Source organism: Lepisma saccharinum, chromosome 29, assembly GCF_977018435.1.
Source record: "Lepisma saccharinum chromosome 29, izLepSacc3.1, whole genome shotgun sequence".
NCBI classification, from domain to species: Eukaryota; Metazoa; Arthropoda; class Insecta; order Zygentoma; family Lepismatidae; genus Lepisma; species Lepisma saccharinum.
The window spans coordinates 44,876,033-44,901,238 of record NC_139257.1 but is presented as its reverse complement, the minus strand read 5'-3'; the positions used below and the strand labels follow the sequence as shown (position 1 = coordinate 44,901,238).

The following is a 25,206-nucleotide window of genomic DNA, read 5'->3' as shown; positions in this document are numbered from 1 at the left end:
GTCTAACCTAACTGAACCTAACCTTGCCGGAAATTGTTCGTGGGGCTATCCGTAAATGGTTTCTGGGGCTATGCGTCAATGGTTTGTGGGCCTATTCAGGTATTTTTCGGTTACGAAGGTTGGCAACACTGCATACCCATATGATGCAGGATGCGACTCAAGCTGTACCCGCCATATGTGTATTACGGAAGCGAAAAAACGAAGAACAATATTTACTGTAAATGTGAAAAATTAAAATTATTTTCGTGAAAAAAGCAAAATGCAGAATAGATATGTAAGAATGTTAAAAAATGACGAAATAAACGAGTGAGAGGTGTTCGGTGGAGATCTCACTGGTACCGTAAAAAGTACTAAATAAGCAAATAGTTGGAACACCATAATCATTTCAGTGAATATAATGGAACATATCGCGACGCCCCTCAAACCCAGCCAGGGCGCCGCGGCGCACACTTTAGTAACCACTGGCATGCCACTGGTCTACATCACATTTCGTGTTCATGCTCTATTTAATTTCATACAAAAGATTTGAAACTTTTCGCCGAAGAGTATTTTACTTTCGATTTTTTGTAACAAGAAAGAGTTGCCGTAATATTTTCTGTTTTTGAGACAAGGGAAGTTTCGCATGTTTTCGCTCACACGAGACCAAATACCTGTTCTTGCCTCCTGCCTGTGTAGTGACGTAGTCACATACCCGTATGACATTTTCTCAAGAGTAGCAACATGGCGGAAGGGTGTAAGACGTGCGATGTTTTGTGTTAAAGAAATAATGTTTTTTTCGTGTATGAAATGGGTTGAATTTGTTGTATTCAACTGGAATCAAGTGTTAAAGTATTAGTGTGTGTGTGCTAACATTTTTATCTGCGTAAAGATTGTTCAATACAAAGATGGCGACAGACAAGATTAAAGTAGCTGTTCGGGTTCGACCCTTCAATAGGCGAGGTGAGTACAAATGCAATATAATATTTTTTCCATTCATTAAAATGAAGGCAACACAGAAAAAAATGAGTACTTTGACTTATATAATCTGGATGACTCATTTAATAGAGTTTTTTATGTTGAAAATAAGCAAATGATAGGCATTAAATAAGGCTGTATATATTTAAAATTTCTTATTGAAGAATAAGATTAATATTTTAAGTATTTATCATTCTATTTGGACAGTTTTTTTGTTACTGAACCCTCCCTCCCTCGTAAAATAAATACATGCCAGTTTGATCAAGTTAAAGGAAAAAAATAATGTATTTTGAGGCACCTGTTATTGATTAGAAATCGCCACAAACAAAATTTTATAAATTTCAAAGTAATGCCACATAACAGAATAATGTGTGGCAGCGGCGGCGCCAGGATTTATTATGTAGGGTTGCTGAGGGGTTGCGTAATGAAATTCAGGGAGCGCGATGTTGAAAATATGGAAAACATCAAATATGCATGCAAGGGCGCCCGCACGGTTTTTTTCGGTAACAGTTCCGTATATCGGGAACGCATGAAATTCGGATATTTTGTGTTTCGCATGGTTCGTACTTACCAATTGTGTATTGCGCAACATAGTTCAAGGTGCCATTATGCTATTTACACGAAATTTTTCACATTCTGGGTGCTTTTTTTCATTCCTTTCTTCGCTTCCGGAACACACAATATGGCGGGCACATCTTGACTCACGTTGTGGGTATGGAGTATTTTAACCTTCTTCACCGAAAAATACCTACTATTGTGTTCGTCACCGGTGGAATATACATTATGCACGGGTAGCTGAAGATAGCCCTGGTAGCTGACGGATAGCCCCACGAACCATTATACACGGTAGCTGACAAATTGCTCCACGAACCATTTCCATAAGGTTATGTTAGGTTTGGTTGGGTTAGGCAAGCATAGTAAAAAAAAAAAAAAAAAAAAAGGAGTTTGAAACTGATAGTGGGTTACGTCATTGAACGTGCGGAGCATGCAGTTTATGTATCGAAAGCAATGGAAATTGTGCATCGGTGAAAAATACATGATTTCCCGGTCAAAAAATTCCACGATGAAAAATACCTTGACGAACGTTGGAAAGCTTGCAGAAACTCATTTGCGTTAGTAGTTTCTTCTGTAAAAATGAAGAAATGTGTTTCCGATATACGGAACTGTTACCCTGCTGTTATATAAATCATAATTTATTTGAAAATTGTTTGGCGTTGGTGCGAAGTTCAGGCGTGAGCCCCTTTTTAAATAGAAACAAGATTCACCTTATATCCTTTACATAAACATCTAACATTTTGTTGATCAGTTCTTTGTCTTTTTGTACTTTTTCACGATGCATAGATATTAGAGATCACTGACGAGTGTTCAATTTGTATGCTTTGGGCAAATAAGGGAAATCATGATGCAAACTGAAGTTCTGAGTGCGTACAAGAGTATGAAATCATGTAGTCAGTTTCATGTAATTATCAGATTGTTTTCCTAACACAGAAGTCTGGATAAACAACAACAACAAAAAACAAAACAACCATCTCAATACAACTCTGTGTTCACTAATTTCCCAGGCACAACCCGGTGATTACTGAAAGCAACTAAAATTTTTGTTGCAGTGTGATTTAGAGAATAGAGGAAAGCAAGTAGGCGGGAATAAAAAGTTTTTATCAACAATGCCAAAACAAAATAAAAATATGAAACAACTCACACTGAGCTGTAGGCAGTTTATCAAAAACGAATAAACAAAAGTACAAACAATTCTTATTAACTGTAGTTGATTGGCTGAACACCTGTCACTCGTTTATTTCGTCACTTTTTATATTCGTACTTACCTATTCTGCATTGCAAAACATTATTTAATGTGACATTTTACTTTTCTGATGAAAATAATGTCAATAACATTTATTATTGATATTAATTTTCTCGCTTCCTTAAGGCACAATATGGCAGGTACAGCTTCAGTAGTATCAGTGGGTATACAGTGTTTCCAACTTCCTTAACCGAAAAATGCCCCACGGACCATTCACGCATATCCCCACAAACCATTCATGGTAAGGTTCGGTTAGGTTAGGCAAACATAGTTAAAATTTTGGGTCATAGTAATATCGAGAATGTATTTTTTGTTTTTACATCTTCTTGCAAAACAACTGCGTCGTTGGAAACACTGACAAGAGATTACGTCATCATCATCATCCGGTTCACGTGGGCCAAGGAAGGAACAGCAACGGCAATTGTGCGTCAGAGAGATATTTTTCGTGGAAAACACAAGATTTACCACTGCAGCAGATTCTGCGATGACAGAAAATATCTCGACGAAGTATCCAAGTGCTAGAAAAACTCATTCCAGTAAATACTCTTGTGTAAAAATGAAGAAATCCGTTATTCCGATTGACGACTTTTACCCAATTCTTAACAACAATGGTGATGAAAGAAAGAAAACAGCTGCTGACATTTTGTGGAGGTCGCCGCCACTACAAAAGTAAATGCTATTTCTTTTTCAGAACTAATGGATTGCCTGTTGAATACAGTAACAGTGGTATCACGTCAATACCTAACATTCTACACCCAAAGCGAGGACATTGCATAATGTAAAATAACATTTAATTAGGTTCAACATCAGTTTGAGAAGGGGGTGTGGAAGAAAATGAAGGGGGTGCACAAGCATCCCTTCGTGCCCCTCTGGTGATCTAAAATATTCCCACTAGAAGAGAAGCATTTGAGTTATATGCAGTTGGTCTCTCAGGGTTTTGGAAACTCATAGTTTCTGAAGAAAACGGTGGATGGTTAGAGTTAGCCGTGAAAACTCTTATTACATACCCATACATTTTTGCATCAGTCATGTGAATGAGTCACTACAAGCCCTTATTTAATCTTGGCTGTAAACAGTAGCGTGCCCAATGGAGGTTTCGTAGGGGCCATAACCCTCTCCTTTGGCCCAGCATTCATAAAGAAGAGAGATGATCAGAGGCAATATACATAATCTCCTTCGCAAATTCTGGGCATGCTATTGGCTTTGAATGCTATTTTCCTTATTATTTGTTTCTTAGACTGCGCTGATCCATATTACAATTGTTGCTATGGTGGACCTGAATGAAAACAAAATACAAATACCTGCAAGAAGGTATGATCTTCACATTGTGATATTTCGTCTTTTGACCGAGGATATTCCTGTTTAAAGCCATAGAGCACCCCCCCTCCATTACCTTGCACCTACATTATAAATTATTAAACTAATAATTTTGTAATGTTAATGACAATGGTTTTCTATAAACAATCAATGTTAATTGGACACAGAGGCAGCACCAAGATTAATCGTGCTGTGCGGGTGCAGGATGGAATTTAGGAGGTACGATGTTGAAAATAAATAAAACATGAAACCCTTTTGCCACCACATCAAATACCAATCAATAAATAAAACCATTTATTATATTGAGCTATAGGCAATTAACAAAAACTGGCCTCCTCGATCACGTAGTGGTAATGTTGTCACCCTGTAATGAAGGGCTTCCATGTTCGATACGTGTCAGAGGCACATCGCACAGGGGTTCGGATCCCACTTTAAATTGTAGGTCCAGTCCTGATTGGCCTCTCTGTGCATAAGTTGGACTTAAGGTTAACCAACCAAGCCATTATTGAAAATCTCAAACAGACCACTTGAAGAAACAATTCTTATCAACAATGCTGACAATAGAAAGACAACTGCAGCTGATCAAGGAAGTAAATTCAGCTTTTCTTTCAGAGCAGTATCAATGCTTGTCTTTCCCGGTGAACGGGGTCCGCGACAGTCACACGCTAAAGTCTTGTTTTTTTCTCTCTCCCTGCCTTCGCTCTCTTTCCCTTTCTGTTGACGTTGCAGACTGACGCTAGTATAATCCTCCTTCGGAAGTTGTGTTGTGCCATGTCCGTGTGTTGAAGATTGTGGCTTAATATGGCACCACAAAAGTTGACATTACAACAAAGAATTTATCCTGTCGGGTGTTACTTCGGAAAGAGGAATTGTGGAGAAATGCGACGACGTTTTGCATCGAAATTTCCTGGTGTTCCCGTTCCACATAGGACCACTATACTAAACCTGGTAAAAAAAGTTTAGAGTAACAGGGTCAGTTCTGAATAAAAGTAGAAAGAAAAATGGGGAAACCTAAAAAATAAAGTATACAAAGACAATCCGCACACCATCCGTGAGTTAAAAGAGAGTATTGTACGAGAAATCGGGAGAATTACAGTAGACAAACTTGCACGTGTAAATGCCTAATTTCCTTCGGAGATGCCAGGAATATGTTGCAGCAGAGGGACATCATTTTCAACACCTTCTGTAGTCAACGTTAGTACACAATATGTAAACTGTAATTTTAATAGCAGAGTCTAGCGACTGTCACGGACCCTGTTCACCGAAAAAGACATGCGCTGATGGTGGGCCATTTGCCGCCGAGTCTCGTAGCGAATGCTCTGTATTAACATCACACTCCACAAACTCTCCCTCAGAGTGCCTAGACACAAAACACAGGTGCAAGGAAACTTTCCTCACTGCAATTCCCAGGTTCTCACTCATACAAAGTTAACTATTCCATAGGCGACCGAATAAGTTCCACATCATCTCAAACCAAGTAGATATATTCAGTTCATATTTACGTTTGATAGAAAGAAATTGAACATAAGTAATGGTTTTGTGAAACTGATCTGTTTACCTTGGTATGTTTTGGTTTGTTTATTTTATTTTTTGTGTTTTTTAATCTTAGTCTACTGTTTTACTGTTGTTTCTTTCCGGTTTAAAATGGCTTCTGCTGTACTGGAAATTTCAATACATAAATAACTATTTTGTATATTGGTACAGAGTATGTTCCAACATTCGACACTCAATATGACACGACATAATAGAGTTAGTGTTTTTGGTCCAACATATCTTTTGAAGAAGGGGTTCTGGAGGGGGCACGGAAGAAAATTAAGGGGTGACAAGCCCCCCTTTTGCTCCCTCCTGGTGCCACCCATGATTGAACATTATCCATTGCCTAATGCAGAAATCTGAAGTAAAGTAAATCATTCAATCAATCAATTAAGCATCATTATATAGGCAAAAGCAGGTGTGAGTAATTGAAAGGGGTGATAACACTTGTTCTGTCCATGAGGCTGAGGTGCACACCCATAGAGCCAGACCACCTGCTGTCACTGATTCCATCCCGTGCCATTTCAAATAGGTATTCTCTTCAAAATGTTTGTAGAGAGATGTACACACTTGTGATGTAGTCACAACATTTATTAAAATAGCGTACACTTAATTACAACATTCACTTTTGCCACATAATATAGGTGTTGAGTTGATATAAATTGTATGTTTTGCATAATTTTCTCAGGATAATTAGGGTTCAATGATAGTATCTTATTTTTACGAACTCCGCAATGCCAATTTAGGGCTGAGCCGGTACCACTTAGAACCGATACTTGAAAATTATAATAATTAATAGTTGTTTAGTATTCATCTCCAATTACATACATTAATTTACCAAGAACTATGCTTTAAAATATTCACTGTATTCAGAGTATTGTAACGTTTGTAGAATGACCAAGTTCAGAGAAAGGAGAGTCAAGTCCTGGCATGGTTAACTGTTTTAATCCAAGCCCAAGGATGTTAATTTAGGGGAATTTTACCACCATCTGAACAGAGCTATATATTGGGAAAATGATGGAACTACACATTTTATTGTGAAATGAAGATAGTTAATATATTGCTACTTTCTGAAAAAAACTAGATGTGATGGCTAAAAATGTATATAATTTTTGGAATCAGCGTGGTGAAATTATTCAGACACAACAGTCATCTGCGAGAAATCCAAATCCATACAGGCCAGTGTAATCATCTTCATAACATAAGCGACAAAGTTATCAATTAAAATTAAGAGTGCAGATTACTATCGATATTATTCTTAGTAAAGTATATTTGAAATTAAAAGTAATTGCTTATCTTTTGTTCGTTATAACAAAAACTCTCCCCCCAGAAATTAAAATTAATAAGCAGTGATCGCTTTTTAAGAAATCATTTGTAGGTGTTTTTTCAACCACAATGCATTATTACACTAGTTTTTCAAGGAAAAACTCATTTTTTCCCAACCCTGATTTTTGGTGATGAACTTGCAAAACCACTATTACTACCACAAGCCACTTGGAAGAGAGCATGAAGTGTTCAGATATTTGAGGTACAACATTCATAGCTTACAGTGAAGATATGGCCCCTTAACAACATGCTTTTTACATTTTATATGTAGGGTTATTTATTGTTTTACATAGGAGCAAATCATTAAGTTTTATTTGACAGCATTGTATCTGGTAATAGTAAATAAATATTTCGGTTGAAGGAAATATTAGTCTGATGCTTATTGCTTGAATTTAGTAGAGTCTACTTTATGCCCAGTTTCATGGATGAATAATAGTTTTTCTTGTATGTACGCATTGCTTGCATGATAGAATTATTTTCCTGTAGTTTACGGTTATTACAAGCATAAGAAAACAGTTTTTTCTTTGTGACGTTTCAGGAGAACACACGCTCCTTTCATCAGACATTTATTTTCATTTTGACTAAAGATACAGTTATAACAATGGTTAGTAATAGATCCAGTGTGGAGTTTTCTTTTTCACAAATGGAGTAAGCCACCATCTTTAAAATTTAATGTAACAGAAAACATCAAGAGACTTTGTGAAAACAATGATGAATTTGAATTACCTGATGATATTTGGGATTCATAATTTAAAAAAAAAATAGACTGCTTTTTTCACAGTTAAGTTGCTATATTACAACAATGTAACATTGACAACATCCATTATATAACAGATTCTTTTTGTTTAAAAATTACTAACCATTGTTATAACTGTATCTTTAGTCAAAATGAAAATAAATGTCTGATGAAAGGAGCGTGTGTTCTCCTGAAACGTCACAAAGAAAAAACTGTTTTCTTATGCTTGTAATAACCGTAAACTACAGGAAAATAATTCATGGATGAATGTGGCAGAATTTAATACACACACGTACATCTGTATACATGTGCATATTTTGCAATACATGTATGAAATTATTAACTACTGTTGTAGAGCAATCTTTTTGTAATCATCTGAATTAAACAATGGATGTGAACAACATATTCCTTACTAATTGAGCAATTACAATACCTTCTGCTTTGCAATAACAATATTAGCTTATAAATCTTACACACAATAAGATAATACACATTAAACCTTTTCCTATGGTGTCACCAATATTTTATGCTTATAAGGTGGCATTTTTGTTTAGTTTGAAATTAGTGTATTTTTGTCTATTTAATTAAAAGCAAAATCCCCCAGGTGCCACTGAAAATTTTACAAACATTGTCAGTAGGATTTAGATTCAGATGATCATATTGTTCCATTATTGGTAACATTTAATAACATATCAGAAAAGACTGTCAAGTATATTTGATGTTAGATATTTCTGTTTGCAGGTCTTTATCAAAGATACATTTTTTTGTCTTTCAATTTTCTAAGTATCCGAAGGGCAAATGTGATCGTTAGTCAAGGATAATAAAACAGATAAGCAGCAAATCACTGTATCTGATACTGAACAGTAATATTAGATAGTGTATTTATGTGTACAGATTGTTTACAGACACATGCAATTAATATAGTTACATTGACATTATAGATGGTACAAGGCAAGGAAATGGCCCGCCACCTCCCTGATTGACTTTACCAAGCTTGTTCCCAATCAAGGAGACAAATTCCTCGCCTGTACTACTACAGTAATTTTATTATTCACCAATAATATTCAGTAACGTAGTTCAATTTTAAGGTAATGGACATTTGTACTGTTTTTGGACATATTTTGGGTCATAAGTGCATTTTTATTTTGAATATTTTGGTGATATTTTAGGTCTTAAAACCCTTTCCCTACTGATTATAAACTACAGAAGAAACAAAGGAATGATAATGTAAAAGCATGTCACTGTATCTTTCTCCAGGTTCGAGCTGATTTCAATGATATTCAAAGCATAACATAACTTTCAGAACTGCGGCTAATTAGATATAGTCAGTCAAAACTGCACTAAAATTACTCTATGGCACAACAGCTCCTAACTTCTATAGAAAGTAACGGGAAATAATTTTGTATTGCCTCCTTCCAATGAGCTACATTGCGTTGTTTAATTACCAGTCTCTTACAATAATTAATAGACGTGAAACATTGAAATTAAATTATGTGTGTAATATGAAAATTTGTCTGTCAAGCTTCAAAGTGAGTTCATTGCCCTCTCCTTTTTCCTTGCTGATGCTCTGTGTCCTATGTCAACCAATATCAATAATTACAGTTTACTTGTAATATGATCAACAAATATCTGTTGTGTGATAATTACTTGTGGATATTTATCTGACACATGTTTCAGATTTCTTTATTCTGACACACATTGCAAACATTTTTACCCCGTCTTTTGAGAATGTAATGTTCTGTTCGTAGAAATACTTGGTGAGGTAGAAGTTAGGGTTACCTAGACAAATATTCTCATACGTATGCATGCACACATACTGCGGTCATCGGATCTGGCACCCCTAGTGAGCACATTTAAAGGCCCTCGTGTACCCAGAAAATTCAAAGCATGGCGAATTTTAGGATGGCAAAAAATCGCAGAACTAACATACTGTACTAACACAAGTGTTATGCAACTGGGATCATCATCAAGCCATCATCACTGCTTGATTTGCTTTATTTTACTTCGCTTTTGTGCCACTTTTGGCTAATTTGCGAAGATGTGGATTGATTTATTTGAAAAATCCTGAATACAGAAAAATTAATTTTACATCATGATATAAACCTGAAAAGAAATAAACAAAATAATAAGATGGAGTAATACACACACATATACATATATAACAAGAATAATAACTAGGGCAAAAATAATATTCTTTACTCTTTAGCTGCTTTATGCAGTCCGTTCTGTAAGTTTGTTTTGATAAGTGGAAGCCCGGAGCGTCTTTTAATGAGTTGTGAATGGTTTGTAGCCTGTAGAGAAGTGATCTTTGTTGATGAGTAATGACATGATGAAATTGAAGAATGGACACTCACAAACATCAATTCCCAGGCCGGGATTCGAATCCGGGACCCATGGCGTCATAGCTCGATGTGATAACCACTCCACCAGGGGGGCTGCAAGCCGCAACGAGCTCTGACGTGACCAAGGGGATCTGTCAAGGGGCGAGGCTCGCGTAGCAATGGAAGCTTACGGGAAATATTTTCATTTTTAATTGTCCATATCTTTTTTCTATTAACCATTTGCAGCAGAATAATAAGCAAAACGCAAGGAATAAGATATAGGCAATAATATGAAGAAGTTTACAGCACGCAATTACAATAAATGGCGTTATACAAATCAAACAAAAAAGTAATCACGACTATCCTCTTATATCGCCCCTACATTGAAATCTGAAGTTGCGTATGGGTAAATAAATACAATTTTACGTATTAAATATTTCGTTACCACACCAATACTTATTATCCTTCATACCTTCAAATTTTCACAGATGTTTGTTATTAATAATTTGTTCATTATAATTTATATATCTAGTATACATAGGATGTCGCTGTTGTTATATGACGTCGCTTTTCTACGTATTTAGGGTAACCGCAACAATAAAAATGAATGATGAAATGATAAACTTGATGGGCTAGATGAGTGTGGCAAGCACTGGTGTACGCATGGGGGGCTTAAGGGGCTCCAGCCCACCGAAATTCTTAGAAAAATAATCAAATGAAGACAGTAATGAAGTAAAAAAAAAAAACAACTTTAAAATGACCCCCAATAACTATTTTTATGTTTGAATAACTTTTAAAACGAAGGATTAAAATGGTAATTGGAGCTCGTATCTAATGAAAATAGAACAGCGACAAAGGGATATCAGCGAAATTGATTTTCGGCGATACATTCTATGAACCAATCTCATTCTGTTCAGTAAAGGTTAGATTCATGGCACTGAACCCGTGTACAATTTGAATTGAATTAACATAATCCTTGAGTGAGGTGGAAATGGGTTTTGGATATTTTCTTTTTGTAGATGTGAAAATCTTTAACTGGTGATGCAAACATGCTTTCGCTTACATTAAAGTTTACACTATGGTAAAATTGCAGAAATATTCTACCTAAACTGATTTGTGTTTAAAAAACCGTAACATCAAAATATGTTTTTTTAGAAATTAATAAATAAATAATAAATGGATAAAATGCAATGTCGTGGGAAAGCGTAATCCCTTAATAAATTCAAGGAAACTCGTGCCAGCTCGATGGCGAATCTGGTCAACCGCGTGTTCGACTTTGAATCCCATCACTGAAGTTCCCGACTTGGAGTCGCGTCGTGGGCATTGATGTTCTTTGTGCCTGCCCTTTCATCAATTTTATGTGATCAACACTCATCGCCGCGATTAACCAAAAGTGGTAAAAAAGCTACGTCAAATAACCAATACATGAACAATAGGCCTGGCCTCTGTCTTGGTTTAGCAATGTGATTTGTTAATCACTATACGCTGGAGGCCGAGGCGGAAATAAATATCAGTAAGAATAAAAATTCATTACAACTTACCCTTCCTGGAGACTTATGATTTTGAAGACGATGCTACCCACTGTCGTCTTTTTCTCGCTGCACTTGCTTCCATGGACTTGAGTTTCATTAGTTTATTCAAATGTCGAATTCTAATAAAAGATCTTGTTCTGACATACAGGGAAATAATCTTTTCGTTAACTTTAGGAAATTTTGACTGAAGTACTGTCTTTAGAGTGTCCATAACTTTATGTTACTTGGAAACAGTTGACCCATGGAAGGATGCAAACATAATCTCAAATTGAATAACTTTTTCCATATCCGAACCACTACGTGCCTCCACCGGGTACCGAACCGGAATCCCTCGATTATAAGGCGATGACGCCACCACTACGCCATCGGGGAGGCCCTCAAAATAGAAATAGATGTGGTGCCAGATTCCTTAAAGCCCCAATTGGTACACTCTGCAACAGCACAAGAATGTTTACCTTTGGCACGCTTATTCATGGTACAGACACCGAATACACGTAATACGACCTAAAATTACTCACTTTAATATTCGAGACAAACAGCACAAGCACTTCTATAAACGAATACCTGATCGCTACTACTGGACCTGCAGATTTTTCTGACATCTGGGAGAAATCTGTGCCTCGAAGTTGGCTTATACCGAACAATGAAAGCCATGTCGCTTTCCGAAACTGGAAGCAATTACTTTACATTTGAATGTTCCCAACTGAAGGTATGAACTCCCTCGGTGTACGTCAAATCGTCTATCGTATATCCCTTACCTGGAGGAATCGCTAGCGTAACGCTCTATGAACTCAGAAGCGAACCTTGGTTGAGGCATGGGTGTGTATCATTGTGTCTTATCTATTTCATCTTTCATTTTTATTTCATTGCCCTAGTTTGCTCTATATGTCAAAAAGCGACGTGAAATAATAAAACAGAGTGATTGAATTGGCGTTTTAAGTCCAGTTTATGTACATTGAGGCTAATTGTACCTACAGTTTAAAGTGGGATCCGAACCACTACGTGCCTCCACCGGGTACCGAACCCGGGATCCCTCGATTATAAGGCGATGACGCCACCACTACGCCATCCAGGAGGCTCTCAAACTAGAAATAGATGAGAACGTTAATTGGTTCAGTAACGATCTCGCTACCCAGCGAAGGTTTAAGGCTCGAGTCCCGCCTGGACATTGTGTCCCTTTGCAGGTGTCCATCTATTTCCTCTATTTATTACTCATCCTCTCCTTCCAATTAGGTAAACGTTACAGGAAAGCAACCCAAAAATAAGAAAAAAATATTTGCCTCGTAATGACGCAATTTGACAAGGACGACCGCAAGATTTCTTCACAGGAGAGGCAGCAGTGCTCAAAGATGGAAAGGTTTTGGAATGTTATCTCTCTAGTTAAGAATATCCTCTTAAAGAAAATTCCCCACTAGGATAAATTGCATAGACATCCTCCACCCACTGCATTTTGTCTATGATTTTGCAATATACTCGTACTTATTATGTTATGCAGCAGTAACTTCAATTAATTCTTGTCAACAATAAGTCGCCCCTGCAAGGAAGTTGCTGAAATTCTACTGCTGGAAATTTTTAAAATACAACACTACCTGAATATATGTACAATATATTGACATAATTTGATGCATGTTTCTTCCGTATAAAAAAAAAACACTACGTGTTAAATAAAAATTAAATAAGAAGGATACTGTTATAGACATTCGTATTATTGAAACTGGTGCCAATATTTGCATTCATACGGCTTAGACGTTTATTATTGCGTAACTGTAACTTCATAATAATAATAGTTTATTCACACGCACACAACACCGAAATTTTGGAGCTCATACCACTGCATTTTGCATACTAGTGACTAGCGAGGCTCTGGCGTCTGGACTCGTGGCCATTATAATCCTCGGTGGGGCTCGTATTGTGTTGTCCTTAAATGTTTATGATTGTCCCTTCATCCGCCTCATCTTATCACGATTCATCATCATCTTCGCTATTAGCCAGAAGTAGCAGAAAAACGAAATAATAATAAATCAATACGTATGTATGTGTCGTTCATTTAAAGACGAATTTCTACTGGGTTGATCGCTACTATGAGGATGAATGATGAACTAACGAGTGGAGAATGAGACAAGCATTGCTATATGCCTTACTATGGTTCAAACTGGAGCCTCTGGCTTCCTAAAGCGTTTTGCTGTCATGGAGACCCGTTATATACATGTAGAGGGACTTACTTAATCCTTTCCGTTCAATCTTACTCTCTCGATCTTGTTGCAGTTATGTCCACGCTATAATTAATTAAGTTAGTAAACTATTTGCATGAAAATATGCGCACGAGACTCTACTCCCACCCCCCTCCAGCACACACAGGCATTTAAAATTGTTTCACTTTACGATTTTTCGGGTGTTCTATCTATTGTGCTCGTCTCAACATGAGACTCTCATGTAATAATCATTTAACTTCATTGCTGTGTCTCGTAATCAAGGGGTCCCGGGGTCGATACCCTGTGAAGGCACATGGTGGTTCGGATTCCACTTTAACCTGTAGGTCCGGTCTCGATTAGCCTTACTGTGCATAAAGTGGACTTAAAACACCAAATCAACTAATCAACCAACCAACCAACTTTATTGCTGCGTGTAGAAGTGTAAACAAATAGTGTTAAAGAACCAAAGACATTGATTCCCTTTTTGCTGAATTCAGCATGAATTTGTTCGTTTGCCATCCTCAGTTAACTTGAGAAGGTACGGGAAAGCAGTGAAGAAGAACTACATGTTATAAACATTGCTTCCCAAGAGTTATAATCGCCTCTATGAGGCGATAAACTTGTATGATTTTACATGTTATTAAGCGGCCCGCAGCTGAGGGATCCCCTTTTTGACGTCACTCTAGCAGAAGACCTTCACGTGCCGCCGTAGCGCGGGAAGCCGGAATAGCACCCCCTGACTCCAACCATTAGCGTAGCAACATATCGCGAGGCCCTGGCCGCGTACCCACAGAGGGGATTCATGGGAATTATTGTTTTTAGGGGTGAACAAGATTTTTTACCAATTCTATATATCTTCACAAAAAAATGGGGGGATCGTTTCTTTGACTTGTTATTGATTTTTAGTTATGGTTATTATTATGTATAGTTTTTTACCTACCTATGGGTGATCGCAGCGATGGGGTTGAAATGAAACACTGCCTCTTACGCCTTTAGAATCTGTTTGGAAAATGCTGTTCGCATTAATACAAGATTAGTCAAGCAGACAAAGTGTTAGGAATAAGGTTCAGTACACTAACAATAGCAGTGAGCGTTCCATGTTAGCAAACATGAAAGCTTAAAGTACTTAAACTATATAATCATATATTGCTTAAATATGTTTTTATTATATTGTTCCGCAAATTTTGTCTGATCAAAATAATGTGAGTAAATAATTCGGCATAAAGAGGGGCAAGAGGAATGTTCTACTTTGGGGGGGGGGGGTGCGTCATAGGCCTTTGGGAGGATGGGCACCCCCTTCTTGGGCGAGATTAGAATTCTTTGAATTTGAAAACTCAATATAAATCTGTACATAATCTTGAGGCATTATTATTGATTAAAATTATATTCAATCATTTCATTTACCCTAAAGTTGTCTTTCTCCTTTTCCTGGAGCTGAATTCGCCCAGGGCTTCTGAATAGTCCACAGTTGAGCCAATGCTCTGTATGGATAATATTTCTAGTCCTGACAATCATTCTTGTGACATGGTCGTATGGGTGGGTATCTTTTAATCTTCAACCTGGAAAAGCTTCATTGTTCATTGTTGCCTAGTGCAAGCGCAAACACTCACATCCGAGTTTCATAAAACGTATAACACGACAGCAATCACAGATTCGATAGAACGGTAATTTTTTTTTAATTATTAATAGCTTATTTATAGAGGCGTCGCTTCCAAAATCTAACGACTAATGCCAGGTGTTTTTTTTTTAATATATATAAATACTAAATATTTGATGTATTCATTCAAATTGTAACGTTTATCTAGAATTTAAGGACGGATACAAACAGAATGTTGTAGCCTTTTTGCCCTCAAAGTGAGCCTTTTTCCATCTATTTTTCGCTTCTATTTCTTACTATTCTTTGTACAAGCCCCATGGGATGGAGATCCTGGGCGGCCGCCCACTTCACTCACCGCTTGCTACGCCTCTGCTAACAGCATTGAACCTCTAACGTAACAAAAACTTGAAGTTACGATGAGAAACGACGTTATGACATGAGAAATCACCACATTTCCGCGAGCTGTGGACGACAGAAAACGTTCATATTGAACACAATCTCCAATGCAACATTTTCCACTTTCTCGCTGATGTATGGAGGGTCACCAGCACCGAAATGAGAAACGTGTCGGCAGACATCAAGGCTGACGTCTGTACAATCTAGACGAGACTGACACTTACTGTCTGAAAGTCTGTCACATAAACCAAAATTGCTTTTGAAGAGGTTTTCTCGGGCAATCAGCCAGGTGATTCAAGAATTATTTAAAATTGCTTTTATTTATTTATTTATTATTAAACACAACAGGCGAATGCCCAATTACAGCGTTCTACATTTCTTGCTTTGAGTTTGTAAATGTACAGTTTGATAAGAAATAGTATTGTGCAGAAATGTAAATAAACATAAAACATGTCAACGCTAAATTATATGTGTATAGAACAGTTAACAAACCGAGTTATAATAATACATATTAACTGAAGAGAGTGGAATAAAATATCTAACTATTATCTACAAAAGTAGCCTACATGAATACAATATTTCAATTATTAAGTACAATGCACAACGTATTTATCTTTACACTCAGTATTTCAGATCTTTACCACCATGTACAATATATATATATATATATATATATATATATATATATATAAGGAGATACTAATATAATATTTTATAAATTACATAAAACATAGAAATAAATAAACACAGTATAAATCAAGGATAGAAGTTATTTACCTTAAAGAAATATATTAATTATGTGTGTAATAAAGGACCTGTAAATAATTGACACTAGAAAGTACGTACATATATGTAATTGAGTATAAACTACGAAATAAATATATATTTACAAAAATTGCGTTTATGTTTACATTGTTGACATTTATTCTTCCATTCCTTGAATAACTTTTTTGAATGTCCCAATAGGCATGTGAAATATATCTAATTTTGGTTCCCTTTCGGAACATCTGTTGTACAGTTCACACATTCTCCTGATATGTGTACGTGACTTATTCAGACATATCAATTGGGCGGTGGTTTTGTTAATTTGTTTTACTATACGTTATGATCGGCCAAATGCTCATTTGCTGGAGTTTTCGCCTTAGATTTTTCTCGTAGGTGTGTGTGTTTTATATACACACATAAATGCCATGGTTCAGTTTCGAATCGTGATTATAAATTTCCAAGAACAATGCTAAAAGTATTGAATCTTGAAAGTCATGTCTTTTTAAAGGAAAGTTTTATTTCTTGTGTTTAAAGTTCCACGGAACTATTAAATACATCCGCTTCCAATACTTAAAAATGAAAGTGAAGGTTAAGTGATCTTAAAGCTGGAGATTGGATCAATGTCGTTAATTGCGTTAGTTAGTGGTGAAGGACGAATTGTGGAAAGTTTATTATGAGAGGGAGAGGTATACTACATAGAGTTAAACCGAACGCATTTTTCTAAAATATGTGTTCATTGCTCAACGTGGGAACCACACCGGGGCGAAATAAAGAGGGGGCAAAGAACATTAGTTTCACGGAAGTTTGAATTCTTCTAATACAGTGTTTTTTTGGCGGGTGCAGACTATATACACCCGTTTCGTACCCATCAGTACAATAAAACACAAATGAAATGATGGTTTTTCTTTTTCCGATTGAACTTTTATCATGGCTTTCCCCCCCCCCCACCCTAATCAGAGTGTCTGCGCACGCCTATGCATTGTGCTAATCGTTTTGGGAGAAGCGGTAGAATGGTTGAGATGCCTATACCAAGGGTGATAAATTAGGAGTGGTTGTTCTAACAATGGTTTCACTTGCTTTCCTTAGGTTACGTCACTTTTATGATAATCGCGACGACGAGAATGAATGATAGAACATTGGATGAAGTAAATGAAGAACTAAACTTAAAATTGTGCCTCTTACTGCACGAGATTCGAACCCATAACTGTCGTCATTCACATGTAATTAGCATTATCTCTTTCCACTTCGTTGTGCCTCAGCACCGCCGTATGCACTGTGGTAGGCACGTTGCCACAGATTCAACATTAGAGCGAAAAAAACGTTTAGTGTATAATAGAGCAACCAGCTTATATATGTATATTCTAGCGTGTAATTCAAAGAATAAATGGATCCAGAGCTTCCCAAATTTATAGTTTTTTTGTGAGAGGTCACAATATAAACTTTATAAGTTAAATTTGCCCCTAACGTTTAAAGTATGAATTTCAGTACACAAACTGTACAAAATGTAGGAAAAATAATGTCACTCATATGGTGGATTGAGTAGCAAAATCCCTCCATTTATATAATAACAATAATACATTTTGATTAAAATTAGTTTATTTTTAATAACTTGTAATAGTTATTATTGTAAAATGACAATTATAACCGTGGTAATAATTATTATTGTCATTATTATTTCTACTAATCAAGTTTTATTGATGGCCTGCCGCCCTCTATAAATATTTCTGGCGACGCCTCTGCTGATAAAGGATGAGCCCCCCCCCCTTCCCCCGAAATAAATACCTGGCTATGGGCCTGCATTGTGGCTCTGTGCCTTGCGAACAATATTGCCATTGTAATACTCGAATTTATCTTGCTTTTTTTTTTTTAGACTGAAGTGTGGTTTAGGAATAACGCCATTACCCCGGCACTCGGGCGTAATTTGTTTTTGTGCGCACAGTCCCAAGGTGGTTGTAGATCTAGCAACTGAGAAATATCACGCAGCTTGGTTATGCCGGAGTACGTCAGCAATATTCTGCAACTTTCATGAAATTACGAAATCTGAAATAATGTCAGTGTTGAATTGGCTCGAGCACTTTGTGGGTAGGACAGTGATTAGGAAGATTATAAATGATTACAACGGTTTTGTAAATTTTCTGCAGGCATGTTGTTAGAGATCGGAGTTGATGATAAAATATAAACCTTTCTGAAAATTTTGTTTGAGTAGCCTGTCATAGTTTCCGCCTGCCATCTCTGGAGAGCGTGTTGTAAGAAGGTGACAAATATTGGTCGTAGCGAGAAGGATGTTCTTGTTTTTTTTGTGACCCTCTCGTTCTCCAGATCTGACCCCGTATGCCCCTTTTTTCCTGTCAGTGTTGCTTCTTGAAATATTCATTTTCTGATTCCTGATCTAGACTAGCGTTACTATTATTATTAGCCTATTATTTATTAGTTCAGCCCAGGATACATCTCCCAATTTATGTCGAACATAATATACTATCAGGGTGGCGACAGACCTGGAAAACCGGGAAAAGTCAGGGAATTTGAGGTGTCAAAAAAAGTCAGGGAAATGTCAGGGAATTTCCTCTTCATTGACTTTTTTTTTTTGACACCTCAAATTCGAACTCTCTTTAGAGGAAAATTGTTATAACTCGGGCACTATGGGAGCAATCTACTTCGGATAACTTTTGTTTTTCAGCTAAAACATCAGCGCATGTAACCATGTACAATTCAGAACGCCGGACCAAGGAAGGGAGCTTGGGCACGACCCCCGAATTTCAATGGAAAAAACAAAAATCTGCAGTTTGCCCCCTCTTCTCCCGCTATTTTGGGGAGAAGGCGTAAACTTTAGTATTCTTTTCAAAGAATGTACATTTCTTAAGAGAATGAAGCATGTTTCATGTTCTTGGGTGCCATACAAGTTGAATAATAAGCCAAAATGTGATTTTTTAATTTTTTTTTACGAAAATAGGTACTTTGCATTTTTTGAGGAAAATTGTTATGACTCGGGCACTATGGGAGCAATCTACTTCGGATAAGTTTTGTTTTGCAGCTAAAACATCAGAGCATGCAACCGTGTACAATTCAGAACGCCGAACCGAGGAAAGGGGGTTTGGGGGCGCGACCCCCGAATTTCAATGGAAAAAAATCTGGATTTTGCCCCTTCTTCTCCCACTATTTTGGCGAGAAGCCGCGAAATTTAATATTCTTTTCAAAGAATGGATATTTCTCAAGAGAACGTAACAGTTTTCATGTTCTTGGGTGCCATACAAGTTGAATAATAAGCCAAAATGTGATATTTTTTTTTACGAAAAATACCGTAGGTAATTTGTATTTTTGGAGGTAAATTGTTATTACTCTGGCACTATGGGAGCAATCTACTTCGGATAAGTTTTGTTTTGCAGCTAAAACATCATAGCATGCAACCGTGTACAATTCAGAATGCCGAACCGAGAAAGGGCGTTTGGGGGCGCGACCCCCGAATTTCAATGAAAAAAGCATAAAAATCTGAAGTTTGCCCCCTCTTCTCCCGCTATTTAAAAAGAAGGTGCGAATTTTAGTATTTTTGTTTCAAAGAATGGACATTTCTTAAGAGAACGTAACATTTTTCATGTTCTTGGGTACCATACAAGTTGAATTTGTTGAATATTGCCACCCGACAAAGTATCTCACTACTACATGCGACAGAAATTGCATGGACTGCAACATCCAATAAAAATCGAATGCATAAATAAGAAGAGCTTTAGACTGCAAATATGCTGCTGAAATTCTATTACTCTACTATCTCACTTCACCTTATTTAATGTAGCAGTGTTTACGAAGGTTTTCTTTCATCATCCTGACCAGTGGCGTATGCTGGTTCTAACGAGTGGGTAATCTCCGACCCTTGATCTTCAAACCCCAAACGTTTCTGTGCAATTTATGTCAGGATCCATATCGGATTTATGAATATTGCGTGGGAATGTTTGTCTTATTGCTGCGACCACCATCAATTAATTCTCGTTATTGCAGTTTAATATACGTGTAGAATTTCAAATAATAAAACAAGACAGTATTATAAAGCTATAAAAAAAAAACAGGCTGTGAAATATAAAATGAATGACGTGCACTAGTGAAATGAAAGCCCTCAATATTAATTTATAAAAAATTAATAAGTGCAAAATTCAACTTACTCCAGGACCATGCGAAAGATTGCAGCTTAACAATGGAAGTTATGTGGCTTTTTGATTTTTCATGTTTGCCACAAGCGTTGCAAAGATTGTTTAGTTTACAGTATCCGCCACGCGTCCATACATTCCTTTCAACCCCGAAGAGTAAGCACGCCCAACAAAAAGCTTATTAACACTTGTACTTCATGTCAACCATGGTGTTCTGTCATAATTTGCTTGCGAAAAATGCCTCACATATTCCCGATTTTTGTCTTTGTATATTGAAGTAAGTTAAAGCGATGGCACTGGCTTTCCTACCTGTATTAACAATTTGCAACTTCTCATAAAATGATCTTGTTTCAAAAGGTTTCACCAGCAAATATTCTATCACATACATTATCCTTTAACACAGCACTATCACGACAAACACTAACACCTAAATAAATAATAAAAACCAAGCACAGCACAAAGCCAACGACCACACGCATTCAGTTTCACGCACCAAACTTCTGTTGTGTTCCTGGCTCAGAATGAAATTCCCTATGAATGATAAAACAATTAGCTTTCCGAGCTCGAAATTCCCTGCGATGACAGTTCGAATCGTTGCAGGCCCGAGCCAGAATTTTATTTCGGGGTGGGGGTGGGGACGGAGGGTATTCATCCCTTATTAGTAGCCGCAACATAAAGTTGAAAAAGTGGGGGTAGAAGTCCTGAAGATGAATCTCAGATTATTATAGCGTAGTATGAAATGTGTTTAATCCTGCGAATGAAGTAAAATTAATTACCACTATACTTGAATTGTTGTTTTAAGTTCACTTTATGCACAGTAAGGTTAATCGGAACTGGACCTACAGTTTAAAGTGGGATCCGAAACACTATGAGCCTCCACCGGTTATCGAACCCAGGACCCCTTGATTACAAGGCGAAGACGCTACCACTGCGCCATCGGGGAGGCTCATATTATTACCACTATACACTTTTTAAATGAGATGTATGTAGGATTTCGGGGAAGGGGGGTTTCAGCCCCCGAGTTCTCCACCTGGCTACGTGCCTCATGTGTTTTGTTTCTTATATGTTTAATTCGTTCATCTTCATCACTATTAATCTGAAGAGGCGGAATAGCAACTTAAATTAACTAATATATATATATATAATTTATTTCTGATATCTTTCCCTTTAAAAAATATTCAGTTTCGTGAAAGAAGTACTCTCGCTGCTTTTGAAGATTAGAGAGAAGAAACAATCACTATTTTTGTAAATACAAGAATGGGGTGTGTCAGCATATAGGTGCTTTAATTGCTTAAGCTTTGAATTTTAATTTAGTTTGCTTCATCTTCAATATTTAAGCCTTTTGCTTTTGATAAATTTATGTTCAAGAAACCGAAATCAGCAAGACAGAGGCAAATGTAAATTGAAAATTAGCGTAGAATTTGTTTGCCCATGTTATTCATATTTTCCTGTTCTTCGCACCCTACCGGGTATGTTTTCCCTATTTCCCTTACAGAAGGCAATTTTTGAACCCAAAATTCCCGTTCCTGAGAAGTGTCCCTGCCATAAAAAACACAGCTTCTATGTTTAGCGACGACACAAAAGCCTTCGGGAGGGAATTGTGGAGGAGGGTTGTAGGAGGTCTCAATGGTCGCCAGCGGAGGGAAAGGTAAAGGCTCTGGGGATTGAGACCGGTGACTCTCACCAGAAGGAGGTTACCCTGGCCAAGGAATCACCGCGCCTGAGAAGCAGTGTTTCCTCCCCCTCTTTCCTCTCTCCTCTCTCCTCGCCAAGGGTTGTAAAGGAAGCGGGTGGAATGACGTCAGGGTGAGATTCCCTAACGTCATTCCACCGGCTGGAGAAAGATTCCCGGACATTCAGCGGCAAACGGTTGGAAGCATTCGCGCGCTGGAGGTAAAGAAATGTATGCATGGAAATTATTTGGAAGAATATTGCGAAGAAATGTATATTTTTTAAAAAAAGAAATATAGCTGGGTCATCTGCGATTACCTAGATGACCCAGAGTATACGCCACTGATCCTGACGTATTACTGGTTTCGCACAAGTTAACATACGTTACAATGACATTGCACTATTCTTAGATATCAAGAAGAATCCAACCAAATGGGATATATGTTGAATACTATCACGAAAAATTGAAACATAAATCAGCATTGGTGAACGTTATAAAAATTTTGCAAATTTACTGCAACGCTAGTATTGCAATGAGATTAACACTACTCTCTGTCCTGTCTGTTTAAACTCATGAGAGATGGCCATTAATCTCTCACTGAGTATTGTTAATGTCCAATATTATAAAATAAAATACTAATAATAAATACGTCAATATTTTAATATCATATTTACTCGAATCATTCAATCATAAAAGCAAATCACTTTCTTCAAGAATTGACTTTTCTCTGCCAGCTCTGCAAAATTTTAACTTTCCATCGACTGATTTATACGACGGGTGGCCAGAAAGTAATTTCCAATTAGTAGGGACATTGGTTTTTCGCAAACGCCAAAACCGTGAAAAATGGTAATTGCTGCGAAGTTATGTTTAGGAATGTGCAGTGCTGACTGGACACATTTTTCGCCCGTTTGAAATATCGAAATAATGCGAATTTGGCATAAAATGCCAATTGTTGCCATTTTTAGCGATTTTTTTTTTTTAAAGAAATGTCCTAAAACAACGAAATATTCCATGAAATCCAACATTCTTGTCTTTTCTAGGCCTTGTTTGTGTACATAGGACATGCAAGTTTTCCAACATTTTACTCAAGAGTAAACTATAGAGTTATACGTACATGGTATAATTCCGACAGCCACATTAAATCATGTATTTCCCACGATTTTTTCAACTTCTATCAAAACCATTTGCATCACAGAGCAAAGTGGCAGGGTTCTAACAGGAGATCGAGTGTGTAATTACAGTCACACGGGAGCCACATCTTAAGTATTTGTCACGTGAGATGTGTTTTGAATTACCAAGCTAAGTGTGCACCATTGGCATGTGTCGAGCGAGAAATAATGCTCAGTTGTTAGGGCATCTGACTACCATGTTAGAGACCCGGGGTCGATCCCCTGCAGGGGAGAACCGGGATATTTTTCACCTATTCAAACTCCTCCGGCACCCACCCAGCATCATATCAAGTGGGTACCTGGAGGAAACTTTGAGGTATAAAGGTAGCCAGGAGCGTGGTGCTGATCACATCACCCCTACCTTTAGCTGTGAGCAAGAACGGGTGGGTCCCTAACTCCACACCCCTACTATACACCTTCATGGAAAAGTGCAGGGGAACACTTTACTTCCTCAAAAATCTGTTCCAACATATCAAACTGTCACCAAAATCCGTAGACCATTTGACCTACAATTTAAAATAATAGTTTAAAAGCACAATGGAGTATTACGTTTTGGTATATTTGGCAGATAAATTTTCTAAAACAAAATCGCGAATTTTGGGAAACGTAACACTAACAAGTGAAAAAGATAATGCCAATTTTTGGTGCCATAATATATCGGTACCTGTCACGGGAGAATGATTGGTTTTAATTTTTTGGGTGCATCGCCACTTATGGTCATTATGCACCCTTCAGTATATACAGGGAAAATTCCATTATCTAAAATACTTACCTTAAAATTAAAAAAGGGGTATGGAAAATAACTTCCAAGATATCAAACTCTCACGAAGAGGCGTAAGCCATGTGACTTACAATTTGGAACACTATTTTAAAAACACTATAAAGGTATAATTTCAGATATTTGCCAGAAAGTGCTCTAAAATTAAAATGTGAATTTTGGGAAAAATAACACCGTATAGTAAAAAATAAAAATAAGAAAATACACCAATTTTTAAAAAAATAAGAAAATATCAAGGTCCCTACCGATTAGGCATAAATAAAACAAGAATATCAGTTGTAATTTATTGCATTAGTAACAGTGAGTCCTATCCTAATTTTCGGCATAATCACCCACCATTGTTCTGGCATTTGTCGTAGCATGGCACTAAATTTTGTATGCCCATGGTATATGTGTCTGACAGCAATGACTGGAACTATCTGTACCGCAGTGTAGCTGTCAAATCCTTGCCCTGCCAGAACCTCTTCAGTTAAACAAAGAGATGAAAGTCGGTACATTCAAGGCCAGGGATGTACAGGGATTGGTCCAAGATCTCTCACCTGAAGTGATGCAAAGGGCCCGTCTGTACTCAGCTGTATGGGGTTGTGCACATTTGATTGGCCTTCCGTGAATTGTCTGCACCATCATCTGACCATACTATCACTCACGACGTCTGCCAAATTTTGAGCGTGCAATGTAGGCTACATCGCAGTCGGTGGGAGACTGTATGACAGCTGCAATCTTTAACCTAGGACTGTCCTAAAGCGGCTGCATTGCAACTGTACCAGATTACAGCTATATGCCACTCACTTCATCCTGCCTGCAAGTGTGTGTGTCGCTCTTCGACCACTAGTGCTGTGTACAGGCACCATTGGAGCTTCTTTCAGGATGCCCCTCGTATATGAACTTTCAGAAGCTTTTATTATTAGAGTGTTCCTGTTTTAATGTGTGGTTAGATAAATCAGGTACCTATACAATGCAATTCTATAAATTCCTTGCGTT

The 25,206-nt window shown here is 37.3% G+C and overlaps 1 protein-coding gene across 1 annotated transcript in view; it reads left to right on the top strand.

Annotated features, from left to right (window-relative positions):
* Window positions 1–723: 723 nt before the first annotated feature.
* The window catches only part of Khc-73 (Kinesin heavy chain 73), a 405,567-nt gene continuing 381,084 nt past the window's right edge, over window positions 724–25,206 (top strand). Inside the window, exon 1 of the mRNA XM_083114710.1 lies at window positions 724–939. Within this exon, the coding sequence (XP_082970836.1) occupies window positions 885–939 (55 nt within the window). The 5' untranslated portion in view covers window positions 724–884. The remainder of the gene's footprint in view (window positions 940–25,206) is intronic.